General features: G+C 28.3%; 1 protein-coding gene and 1 long non-coding RNA gene across 2 annotated transcripts in view; both read left to right on the top strand.

The window, feature by feature from the left end:
- Nucleotides 1–563: 563 nt before the first annotated feature.
- Nucleotides 564–13,769, top strand: part of LOC107457666 (uncharacterized) — an 88,445-nt gene continuing 75,239 nt past the window's right edge. The window contains exons 1-6 of the mRNA XM_021126658.2: nucleotides 564–816; nucleotides 886–1,110; nucleotides 1,190–1,247; nucleotides 6,593–6,738; nucleotides 6,884–7,108; nucleotides 7,188–7,255. Coding sequence (XP_020982317.1) covers nucleotides 712–816; nucleotides 886–1,110; nucleotides 1,190–1,247; nucleotides 6,593–6,738; nucleotides 6,884–7,108; nucleotides 7,188–7,247 — 819 coding nt within the window. The 5' untranslated portion in view covers nucleotides 564–711 and the 3' untranslated portion in view covers nucleotides 7,248–7,255. The remainder of the gene's footprint in view (nucleotides 817–885; nucleotides 1,111–1,189; nucleotides 1,248–6,592; nucleotides 6,739–6,883; nucleotides 7,109–7,187; nucleotides 7,256–13,769) is intronic.
- LOC127740597 (uncharacterized) lies at nucleotides 6,483–6,874 on the top strand. The gene is made up of 3 exons (XR_008001185.1): nucleotides 6,483–6,499; nucleotides 6,593–6,738; nucleotides 6,853–6,874. It is a non-coding gene; the product is annotated as an uncharacterized LOC127740597 (long non-coding RNA).

Genomic DNA, 13,769 nt, shown 5'->3' with positions numbered 1-13,769 from the left:
TTTTTCCACTGGATTTTTCTTTAGTAAGGTGTTAACGAGACAATAATCCTAAATGGTAGGGAGTGTTGTGATAAACACAAAGAATATGGATGCCCATTAATATCATGTGGGTGACTCAATTTTCATGTTGTCAAGAAAAAATTTACATTAATAAAGGTTGAAAATATAAACCCTATATATGTAGGGGATATGGTACGCGACAATACACACAACAATATTAACAACAAATATTATTCTCTCTCTTTTACAAATATTTTCTCTCTTTTTTCTTATACAATAAAGCACTTATTTACTTTTTCTCTTCTTACAATACTAATATAATATTAATATATTATTTTTACAGTAGTATAATAATATTAGTAAATATTAATAATAATATTTTTTTATTTATACTTTATTTTATTACCTCTTCCTTATTTATTTTACTACCATTGTTAAATCAGTCATTGTTTTAAATAATAAGAATAAACTAAATTTTAAAATAAATTAAAAAACCCATCACTTTTCAACCCTAACCCTAAGTTATCTCCTCGCACAGCGTCCTCTCGCCGCCGCACTCTCCGGCAGAGTGCAGAGAGAGGAATTTGGATCGATGGGAAGGGGAAGAGTGCAGTTGAAGAGGATCGAGAATAAGATTAATAGGCAAGTCACGTTCTCAAAGAGAATTTTTTTTTTTTTTAGCAGCAGAGAAAGAAGAAGAACAACTCGAGCATGGCACAAACGCTAGCGATGCCCGTAGCTCCCTCTCTCGCCCTAATCTCAAACCATAGACCTCTTTCCAGAGCCGTCTATTTCCCTGTTCTCAACCCTCCCAAGGTAACATAAAACAAACTCTACCTTACATTTCTGAAATTTCTTTGTTTACTTTCGAATTTGTGTGCTCAGGTGAGAGGGTTAAGCATAGAGTGCGCTCGAGTTGGCGGAGTGGAGATTCCGAACAACAAGAGAATCGAGTTATCGCTACAGTACATCCATGGAATCGGAAGGAGCAGAGCTCGCAAGATTCTCTGCGATATAAGCATGGACAACAAGGTCACTAAGGATCTCAGCGATGAGGAACTCATCACTCTTAGAGATAAAGTCTCCAAATACGTCATTGAAGGCGATTTGGTTAGTTTCCTTTCGCTTAAACCATTCAATTAATTAAGAAGAAAGTTTACTTTATTGATGTGTTTATTGATTCTCTCAGAGGAGGTTCAATGCGCTGAATATAAGGAGATTGAAGGAGATTCAATGTTACAGAGGATAGGTAGATAGGTACGTTTGCTGAAGAAGGCAAACGAAATATCAGTGCTATGCGATGCCGAAGTCGCACTCATCGTCTTCTCTTCCACAGGCAAGCTCATCGAATATTCCAGCGATCCCTGGTTCGTGAAAAGCTCTTCATTCTCCCTCTCTCTGATCCAATATCAGCTTTACTTAATTTCACTGCTCAGAACTATACATAATATGGATCTTGATTAATTAGTGAAATTTTAATTTCTGTGTGGAAATTACTTAATTAAGAACGCCACCGGTTATGTGTTTTCATCTGTTTCACATTAAGAGTACTGTCCACATGCAGTAGGAGGAGTATATATGCTTTTACATTTCCTATTTCCTCTTATATATATGCTTTCTGTGTGTAACAAACTCTGCTTTATGCTTAATTAAATTTTATTAGCTTTCATATTCCTAATTAAGATAGTATTTTGTTGAACCAGATTGGGGTTGGGTGCTTATTAGAGAAGCTAATAAGACTAATAATTTGAATTTCCTCATATAGAGCTGAAGCTTGCCGAACTTCTTTATGAATAGGGATGGATCATATCATTGAGTATTTATTGAGAAAGAACAACAAGAATATGAAGGTAGAAGAGAAAATTGAACTATGAATGATTTCAAATTGTAAAGGTAGAAGAAAAACAGAAAAGTTTTTGCTTAATAATGTGATGATTTTGTAGGTTGGAAGTGTTCAAGATTATTCCATTATTTATAAAAAAAAGCTAATAATTATACATAAAGAAATTCAAATATTACACATGTATATATGAATTCATCTCAAGTAAAAGAGTTTAGCTAGAAAATTAATTATTTTTCAGTCAATATCAATAATTTTTTTAAGATTATACTTTTGTTTTAAATCTTAATTTCTAACCTCTAAATTTTAAATCCTACACACTAAATTTTAATACTAAACTATCCAAAAAGTGAGGGTCAAAAAGCAATAATTTTATAATAAAAAGTTAATTGGTATTAACAGAATAGTTGCAGCAAGAGTATGAACAAAAGCAGAAAAGAAAAAATAGATTGCTAAAGAAAGAAGAAAGTTATTGGAATTATCACTAAATTGTAGAATACAAAAGCCTACTTATGCCTAACTATTATGGTGCTTATTATATAGGACTAAAGAATTGCTACAAGAATCACTAACAAACCATAACTGACCAATAGATTCTTGTTTCTTGAATGCCATGTTACTACACTAGCTAATGGTTCTATTCTATTTCCATTATTAAATATTAACTATAAATTAAAAAAGTCTTGTTTTTTAAGTAAAATTAATGAAACTTGCTTTATTTATAGTATCTTTTATATATAATTAAAAATAAATCAGTAATGTTAGAGAGAAAATAAAAAAAAATAATTACAATTTATTTTATTTATCATTCATTAATTATTATTAAAGTTAATAAATATTAAATAAGATTAATTCTGACCATTTTTATTTAATTTTTTTTATTATCAAATATTTCATAAAAAATTAAAATGACATATATGTTAATATTTGGGGTGCCCCTATTTATGATTATGATTATGCATGTGTACGAGTTGGATATTTTTTCAGGACATTATTACTACTGAAATTATATATGGAGGTGACAGTTCTTGTGCATAACATGTGACTAATACGGAACATGGATTCCAAACGCACTATATGTACAAACTTCTGGCCAGGTCAGAACAGGGTACATTATTATTATTATACTTAATGTTCGTCTAATTAATAATATTTACTTTTGACTTTGATCAATGATTCATCCACACCAACAGTTGCCTTTCTTTCTTCTTTTTTCTTTTAATAGAATAGTATAAGATTTTACAAATAATTCCTATGAGTTTATAAATTAATTTACTAAGAAGTAGCGTAGACCATGGCATGCATTCTCAATTAGAAGTGTATAGTGATGAATAGAGAATGCATATCCACTCATTTACGTGATGGAACTTAAACTATATAGATTCACATTACAATTACAACTAATTAACTTAATAATATATATTCCAAACTAAGCCTTGAGCATTAATCTGGAGAATCTTGACATATCTAGCTAGTCCATTATATCGTCCCATAACAAGAATAAAAAATTAAAAATAGATAGAATGATTGAGTACTTTATTGTATGCACGGTTAGCTTAAAAGCATCATACCAATATTAGTGACTGAAAAAACAATACACAAAATTGTCTAGTTGCTCCAACTCGTGCAAACAGAACTGTATATAATTAATGGTGAAACTCTGATAACCAATTCCTAATGTCAATCAGCTTATATAATTAATGCTTGCTGTATTAGTACATACCATATTTTATTGATGTGCTACAATTAAGTGTATTGGATAAACAGATAAAGCAAAGGTCTGTCTGGTGGTTGGGGAAAGCTCACTGTCAATGTCTATTCAAAATTAGTGTTTGTTAAGTTCTATTCTTTTTGTGAACCGTGATTGATCCCAGAAATAGGAAATCATAGGCTACATTGTTATAATGTGTGCATATAATTAAGGCAGACATCAAAATCTGAGTTCAATTCTTGCAAGCATGATGCAACATGAAGAAGTTGGCTGCAACTACTTTGCATGTATGTTTCTGCAAAACAACAGGCTTGTGTCAAGCTTGTTCATTACTGACATCACCTTTTTTCCAGCAGGGTAGTGATCCCTCCGAAACCTCCCCTCAGTTCAGAATTTCGAGCACAAACCCAAACGGAGTTTTTACTTGAAGCATTATCATCGTCTCCAGAAATACATAGGTACACCGGAATAAGCCATGTTTGTTGTCTGTGTGTTTTTTTTAATTTATAATTAAAAAAATTCTTGAAGAAGCTATGCTTGTTGTCTATGTATTTTTGTGTATTCCTATATACTGTTTGTAGATCTATATACTATTTGGAGATGATGATAATGGATTAAAATAGATTAAAAACGCGGATTTCAAAAAAACTTTAAGGGAGTTCGCTGAGGGTAAGGCGAACTCTATAATTTTTATAGAGTAAAAAAAATCGTATTTGAGGAATTAAAGTTTAAAAATGATGTTTAGAAAAATATAAATTTTTATTTATTACGTAAAAAATATTTTAAAAAAATAAAAAATATAAATTATAACTTTAAAAAAAAGATGTTTTTTTTATATAGTTATATCTAAATATAACTAATAAATAAAAAAATTATATAAAATATTCAAACATAAAATTATTTTTATTCTTTTGTAAAATCTTTTGAAAAAAGATAACTTAAAAAGATACTTTTTTAAAAATTCACCCAAATAATCTTTTTTATTTGATAAGATAGTAACAAATTAGAAAAATTTTTATGCCTATATATATGATTGCAACAACACAGCATCAACACTTCAACAGTTGATAGCAAAGAACTGGTGTGTGCGACTCTTGGATATACATAGCAACTTTGTTGAATTGAAGGAGTTTTTTCAAGGTAAGTAAAACTCTTTTAAGTATTTATATGTAAATTATAAATATATATACGTGAAAAGATCTATTGATGGTGACTCGAAAAATAAATGTATTTCTAATCTTCACCCATTATTTTACTGAATTTAGTTACTATTTACCACTCTGAGTCAATAATTCTCCCTACTCTTTTAAGGTTATGAGAGATTTGAACCAGTCAATAAATCGATAAAATTATTGGTTCAATAGTTTATTGGTTCAATAGACTGATTTTTTTGTTTTATATATATATAACAATTTGATGAATGAACAATGTTAGCTTTATTTATTGGTTTGACAATCCAATTTTACAAACTAGCTTCACAAATCACAGTTATTGTTTATACATTCAAATTAATGTTACAATCAAATACATATCACCCTATCTTTAGATTAAAGGTGTATGTTAGTTTCTTACGAGTTGTTTATGAGTTTTTAGAGTATGTGTGTATCTTTATAATAGTTATACCCGTTGATGTGTATTGATATGCAAATTATGTTCAATCTTTACTATTCTTTAAGCTATCTTTTAAATTGTTCAATTATAATATGGTATCATATTCTATTTTATATTTGTTGGGTCACATGTGTATCGTATATTTTAATTTTAAATATTCAGTTCTAGATGTTTTAGCAAATATGATATATTTTGTTAAATATAATTTTGATATTCTTTATTAAGCTCATTTTTAAAATTGAATTAGATTCGATTAATTTTAGTTCAACTACATGTCAAGAAATATACAAATGAATAAGTTGATGGAATATATTATTCAGAACTCAAAATTGAAAATTCTCCTCTTTTCTTCTTTGTAAGGTTTGTTGACTGCGTTGACGTGACAGTGAGAGAGCAAGGAATGAAACATGAAGAAAGTAATTAATTCTGATAATTCTTTATAGTTAGTATTGGAGGTAGTTTAGTTTAATTTATTCTTGTTAGTTGGAACTTGGAATTAAATATGGGTCTGGATTCTGATTTTTCTGCAACGTTTGGAATATTTATAGTAAAATATTTAGATACATTGACATAAAACTATAAAAGTACATTCTCTCATCCTGCAAACTTTCTAATTTTTCTTATTTATCTTACTCTTTTCATTTGAGGATAAGAAAAATTATTATCAGAATATCTTTACATGATACCGTTTCTGTTTGATGAGAAAAAAATTATCAAAACTGTATGGTTTGTTTAGCAAGAAGTTGGTGTTTGAAAGCTTAAATCAATCAATTCTCAACCATTGCTTTATTTATTTTAAAGCTAATTATTTTTACAGATTAATGTGTATTTCAAGTTGTTTATTTTCATTTTTCTGTTATAAAATTAATGTGAAATTTGTTGAGAACTGAATAATAATATGGATTAGATCTTGGATATTTTAAAATTTAATGTTAAAAGAAAAATCTTTAATCTAAATATAGATTTATTTTGTTTCTCATTTATGCTAATTGAAAATTTAATATTAATTTTAACAAACAATAATTAATGTTTGAGACACAAAAAAAATAACAAAAATAATTTAAATTTATTTTATTTAGTATTTATTAATTGTAAATATTAAAAAAAAAAGCAAATTGCCTGTAATTTAACGTGATTTTGTTAAATATGAATACCTAATTAATAATTTAAAACTTAGATTTGATTTTTACTTGGATTTCTATTTAACTATGTTTTGGGGTTTGCACTTTGCAGATCTATTTTTTTTATCATGGTATTCTATCTTTAATTTTTATTTTTAACTTCCATTTAGAAATATTAAAAGAACTTTAAGAAAGGCAAACAACAAGAATATGAAGGTAGAAGAGAAAATTGAACTATGAATGATTTCAAATTGTAAAGGTAGAAGAAAAACAGAAAAGTTTTTGCTTAATAATGTGATGATTTTGTAGGTTGGAAGTGTTCAAGTAGCTGCTTCTCAAAGAGTATTTTTATAGAATACGGATTGAATCAAAATGAAGAAGCAAGAACAGAGTTGAGAGCAGTAGATGCGTGGATACTGACTGACAAGCCTTACTCTAATCAATCCATTCATTCGGTAAGCTTCAATCTCTAAAACCGATCTGGAGTCCCCTTGGTTCAGAAGGGAGTCCCTTGGAAGGTAGAAGGTGATTCTGCGGGAGTGTCCTCTAAACTCAAATTACTTGAACAGGAATTATTGAATTTGGAGAAAGTGTGCTCAGGTGAGAGGGTTAAGCATAGAGTGCGCTCGAGTTGGCGGAGTGGAGATTCCGAACAACAAGAGAATCGAGTTATCGCTACAGTACATCCATGGAATCGGAAGGAGCAGAGCTCGCAAGATTCTCTGCGATATAAGCATGGACAACAAGGTCACTAAGGATCTCAGCGATGAGGAACTCATCACTCTTAGAGATAAAGTCTCCAAATACGTCATTGAAGGCGATTTGGTTAGTTTCCTTTCGCTTAAACCATTCAATTAATTAAGAAGAAAGTTTACTTTATTGATGTGTTTATTGATTCTCTCAGAGGAGGTTCAATGCGCTGAATATAAGGAGATTGAAGGAGATTCAATGTTACAGAGGATAGGTAGATAGGTACGTTTGCTGAAGAAGGCAAACGAAATATCAGTGCTATGCGATGCCGAAGTCGCACTCATCGTCTTCTCTTCCACAGGCAAGCTCATCGAATATTCCAGCGATCCCTGGTTCGTACCTCTTCATTCTCCCTCTCTCTAATCCAATATCACCTTTACTTAATTTCACTGCTCATAAATATACATAATATGGATCTTGATTAATTAGTGAAATTTTAATTTCTGTGTGGAAATTACTTAATTAAGAACGCCACCGGTTATGTGTTTTCATCTGTTTCACATTAAGAGTACTGTCCACATGCAGTAGGAGGAGTATATATGCTTTTACATTTCCTATTTCCTCTTATATATATGCTTTCTGTGTGTAACAAACTCTGTTTTATGCTTAATTAAATTTGATTAGCTTTCATATTCCTAATTAAGATAGTATTTTGTTGAACCAGATTGGGGTTGGGTGCTTATTAGAGAAGCTAATAAGGCTAATAATTTGAATTTCCTCATATAAAGCTGAAGCTTGCCGGACTTATTTTTCTTCTTGCTTATATTTATATAAATTATATTTAATTTGTTCTTTTTTTTGTGGTTTAGTAATGTTTTTTTTTTTTGAGATGATGCATATTTTAGAACGAGTGAAATGAGAAGAACCGGTTGATTGTAGAAAGAGAAAAAGCTTTTAGCTTTTTTTGAAGTTAAAGATTGGTTTCTGATATATATTTAGTGGCCCTGTCCTTTCTCTGTCCCCTTCCATCATGTGGTGTAGGTATGTATTGGTTATGACTTGTTTCAGATTTTTTAATATTTGTTTACTTTGATACTCAAGTTTCCTTTCAATTAACAGGATTTGTTTTTGCCCTGTTTGGGTGTTCTTTTCTGATTCTGTTTTGAAAATTGGGTTTTTTGTTTTGATATAAGATGTTGTGTTCCAGTAACAGTAATTGTTTTTGGTCCTGTTTATCCATTCCCTTGTGATTTCCTTCTGAAAATTGGGTGGTTTTGTTTGTATTGCTGCTTGTGTGATAGATGAAACAAATGAACTATGCTTAGTGTCAACTGATTCAAAAAAGCTCAATAGTATAAGATTTTACAAATAATTCCTATGAGTTTATAAATTAATTTACTAAGAAGTAGCGTAGACCATGGCATGCATTCTCAATTAGAAGTGTATAGTGATGAATAGAGAATGCATATCCACTCATTTACGTGATGGAACTTAAACTATATAGATTCACATTACAATTACAACTAATTAACTTAATAATATATATTCCAAACTAAGCCTTGAGCATTAATCTGGAGAATCTTGACATATCTAGCTAGTCCATTATATCGTCCCATAACAAGAATAAAAAATTAAAAATAGATAGAATGATTGAGTACTTTATTGTATGCACGGTTAGCTTAAAAGCATCATACCAATATTAGTGACTGAAAAAACAATACACAAAATTGTCTAGTTGCTCCAACTCGTGCAAACAGAACTGTATATAATTAATGGTGAAACTCTGATAACCAATTCCTAATGTCAATCAGCTTATATAATTAATGCTTGCTGTATTAGTACATACCATATTTTATTGATGTGCTACAATTAAGTGTATTGGATAAACAGATAAAGCAAAGGTCTGTCTGGTGGTTGGGGAAAGCTCACTGTCAATGTCTATTCAAAATTAGTGTTTGTTAAGTTCTATTCTTTTTGTGAACCGTGATTGATCCCAGAAATAGGAAATCATAGGCTACATTGTTATAATGTGTGCATATAATTAAGGCAGACATCAAAATCTGAGTTCAATTCTTGCAAGCATGATGCAACATGAAGAAGTTGGCTGCAACTACTTTGCATGTATGTTTCTGCAAAACAACAGGCTTGTGTCAAGCTTGTTCATTACTGACATCACCTTTTTTCCAGCAGGGTAGTGATCCCTCCGAAACCTCTCCTCAGTTCAGAATTTCGAGCACAAACCCAAACGGAGTTTTTACTTGAAGCATTATCATCGTCTCCAGAAATACATAGGTACACCGGAATAAGCCATGTTTGTTGTCTGTGTGTTTTTTTTAATTTATAATTAAAAAAATTCTTGAAGAAGCTATGCTTGTTGTCTATGTATTTTTGTGTATTCCTATATACTGTTTGTAGATCTATATACTATTTGGAGATGATGATAATGGATTAAAATAGATTAAAAACGCGGATTTCAAAAAAACTTTAAGGGAGTTCGCTGAGGGTAAGGCGAACTCTATAATTTTTATAGAGTAAAAAAAATCGTATTTGAGGAATTAAAGTTTAAAAATGATGTTTAGAAAAATATAAATTTTTATTTATTACGTAAAAAATATTTTAAAAAAATAAAAAATATAAATTATAACTTTAAAAAAAAGATGTTTTTTTTATATAGTTATATCTAAATATAACTAATAAATAAAAAAATTATATAAAATATTCAAACATAAAATTATTTTTATTCTTTTGTAAAATCTTTTGAAAAAAGATAACTTAAAAAGATACTTTTTTAAAAATTCACCCAAATAATCTTTTTTATTTGATAAGATAGTAACAAATTAGAAAATTTTTTATGCCTATATATATGATTGCAACAACACAGCATCAACACTTCAACAGTTGATAGCAAAGAACTGGTGTGTGCGACTCTTGGATATACATAGCAACTTTGTTGAATTGAAGGAGTTTTTTCAAGGTAAGTAAAGCTCTTTTAAGTATTTATATGTAAATTATAAATATATATACGTGAAAAGATCTATTGATGGTGACTCGAAAAATAAATGTATTTCTAATCTTCACCCATTATTTTACTGAATTTAGTTACTATTTACCACTCTGAGTCAATAATTCTCCCTACTCTTTTAAGGTTATGAGAGATTTGAACCAGTCAATAAATCGATAAAATTATTGGTTCAATAGTTTATTGGTTCAATAGACTGATTTTTTTGTTTTATATATATATAACAATTTGATGAATGAACAATGTTAGCTTTATTTATTGGTTTGACAATCCAAAAATTGAAGTTTAATCAATTTAATTAAACAACAACGAAAATAATTCTAAATAACAAAAAATAATTTCAAACAACAGCGAAAATAATTATCCAGTAATCCATCAAAAAATCTTTTTTTTTTCTCTTCATCATGGCATGTACCTATTATTAGATGTCTTAAATATTTAAATAATATTCCTTTATATGCTATAACTTTTGAACCATTATTGTTTACATATTGTATTGATGTAAGTTTTTTTTGTCCTTTACTAAACTATTGTATCTGCCTTGTTATGAATGGAATACCGCTATAATGAAGAGAAACAGATGGAGAATTACCAGCATCAACAATTGATAAAGAAGATAATAGAGGAGCAAGAGCAAGAAACTAAGAACAAGATGAACCAAGAACAACAAGGTGGTTACTCTGTGGAAGAAAGAACAACTGTTGGTGGTGGTGGTTCGACGGCAAAGGCAGTGGACATTGCTCCTCGTCTGACATCTTTTCTTGAGAAAGATGAATCTTTTCTTACTCCTTGGAGTTGGAATTCCAATTCTTCTTCAAGTTCTTTAAACCAACAAGGAAGAAAAAGCCACCATCAATTTCAACCTGGGTCGTTTTTTGTTAGAGGGGTAAAACTCTTAATTCAGTTCAATTCAAACCAGTTCTCTCTTTTTTTTTTCTTTTATAATTTTTGATTATTAGTGCAATCATTAACCTTTTTTATTTTATTAATGATTATTATCAGTATCCAGAGTATTTTGGGAGTCATAATTATTATCCAGGACCTAATCCATCTGATTGGAAAAAGCCTAATCCATAACCATAAGGTATGTGAAAAGACTGATTTTTTTGTTTTATATATATATAACAATTTGATGAATGAACAATGTTAGCTTTATTTATTGGTTTGACAATCCAATTTTACAAACTAGCTTCACAAATCACAGTTATTGTTTATACATTCAAATTAATGTTACAATCAAATACATATCACCCTATCTTTAGATTAAAGGTGTATGTTAGTTTCTTACGAGTTGTTTATGAGTTTTTAGAGTATGTGTGTATCTTTATAATAGTTATACCCGTTGATGTGTATTGATATGCAAATTATGTTCAATCTTTACTATTCTTTAAGCTATCTTTTAAATTGTTCAATTATAATATGGTATCATATATTGTATTTTATATTTGTTGGGTCACATGTATATTGCATATTTCAATTTTAAATATTCAGTTCTAGATGTTTTAGCAAATATGATATATTTTGTTAAATATAATTTTGATATTCTTTATTAAGCTCATTTTTAAAATTGAATTAGATTCGATTAATTTTAGTTCAACTACATGTCAAGAAATATACAAATGAATAAGTTGATGGAATATATTATTCAGAACTCAAAATTGAAAATTCTCCTCTTTTCTTCTTTGTAAGGTTTGTTGACTGCGTTGACGTGACAGTGAGAGAGCAAGGAATGAAACATGAAGAAAGTAATTAATTCTGATAATTCTTTATAGTTAGTATTGGAGGTAGTTTAGTTTAATTTATTCTTGTTAGTTGGAACTTGGAATTAAATATGGGTCTGGATTCTGATTTTTCTGCAACGTTTGGAATATTTATAGTAAAATATTTAGATACATTGACATAAAACTATAAAAGTACATTCTCTCATCCTGCAAACTTTCTAATTTTTCTTATTTATCTTACTCTTTTCATTTGAGGATAAGAAAAATTATTATCAGAATATCTTTACATGATACCGTTTCTGTTTGATGAGAAAAAAATTATCAAAACTGTATGGTTTGCTTAGCAAGAAGTTGGTGTTTGAAAGCTTAAATCAATCAATTCTCAACCATTGCTTTATTTATTTTAAAGCTAATTATTTTTACAGATTAATGTGTATTTCAAGTTGTTTATTTTCACTTTTCTGTTATAAGATTAATGTCTTATAACGTGAAGTTATGTTTTGGGGTTTGCACTTTGCAGATCTAATTTTTTTATCATGGTATTCTATCTTTAATTTTTATTTTTAACTTCCATTTAGAAATATTAAAAGAACTTTAAGAAAGGCAAAGATATTAGCTTATTAGGAAAGCCAATACATAAATTTCACATAAATTTATTTTTATCGCATTCTTCATTACTTATAATTCATATCAATGTACAATCCAACCTAGAAAACCATTGCCAGACAAAAAAATATAAACTAAAAAAAAAAAAGGAAAGTAGATTTCAATACATAATAGTTTAAATGCTTGAAACAAAATTTTGGAGAAACAAAAAATTTAACATAGAAGTTTAATAACAATATTTGTATTAAAATAAAACTTATAAATATAATTAATTTTTAAGTTTGTTACTAATAAAATAATAAATAAATAAGTTTATAAATAAAAATATAAAATAGTTTATAATAATATAATAATATCAATATTTATTAGATATTTTAATATTTTTATCATATACAAATTTAAATTAAATAAATAATAAAATATAAAATAATATTAAATTAAATAAATAAAAATAAAAAAATATTTAATTTTTTATATTTGAACTCAAAGATCTAGAGAGTGTTACTTGTCCTAATTTATTTGAATAGATAATTTTTTTTATTTGATTTGATTATTAGATGATTTTTTTTTATTCTTATCTTTTTTTTATGTGAAAGCCAATAAAAGTCCACACAGTTCAGTCAAAATCTAACATGTTTTTAATATTTAAAACTAAAAACTGTTGTGCAATAAAAGTAAGAGATGAAGATTAAATTTGGATATTTTAAATCATAGTAAAATATTTAAGCCAACTAAACTATTTTTTACTTTTTGAAAAGGTACTATTAATTTTTTTATAAAAAATTTAGGAGGGCCATTGCCCCGTTGTCTCAACTAAGTTTCGCTCCTCTCTATATATATATTGGGGTGTTTATGGTTTGGTTAATCTAAAAACTAAACCAATTTTTTAGTTAACAAAAAATATAATCTTAGTTAGTTAACCAAATTGGTTGTACATGATAAAATCGATTATTAATCGGTTAGTAAAATATGAAACTGATTATTAAAATAAAACCGATTTTTACACAAAAAAATCGGTTTTTAGACCAAAAAACTAGTCTTTTACACCAAAAACTAATTTTTATACCAAAAAATTTGTTTTTACACCTAAAAATTGGTTTTTACACAAAAATTAATTTTTTTATATACAAAAATCCAAAATTTTAACCTTTTTTTTAAATTGAATTTTTTTAATCTAAAAATGATTGTTTTTCTTTCTAAATGATACGAGTAATATTTGTAAATAATGAAATCCCTTCCATTGCTTCGTTTTTTTTCTTTCTTATATCTTTTCAGCATTTTCTATAAATGATTTTTTCTAATATAAATAATTTTCTTTCTAAATGATACGAGTAACTTCTTTTTATCTTCTTCTCTCCATCTCTCTCCTTTTCTCTCCCCCTCCTCTCCTCTCCTCTCTTCATTCTCTCTCTCTCTCTCTCTCTCTCTCTCCCCCTCCCCTCTTTCTCTC

Source organism: Arachis duranensis, chromosome 7, assembly GCF_000817695.3.
Source record: "Arachis duranensis cultivar V14167 chromosome 7, aradu.V14167.gnm2.J7QH, whole genome shotgun sequence".
NCBI classification, from domain to species: Eukaryota; Viridiplantae; Streptophyta; class Magnoliopsida; order Fabales; family Fabaceae; genus Arachis; species Arachis duranensis.
The sequence above is the reverse complement of the archived record's forward strand: the minus strand, read 5'-3'. Positions and strand labels throughout refer to the sequence as shown.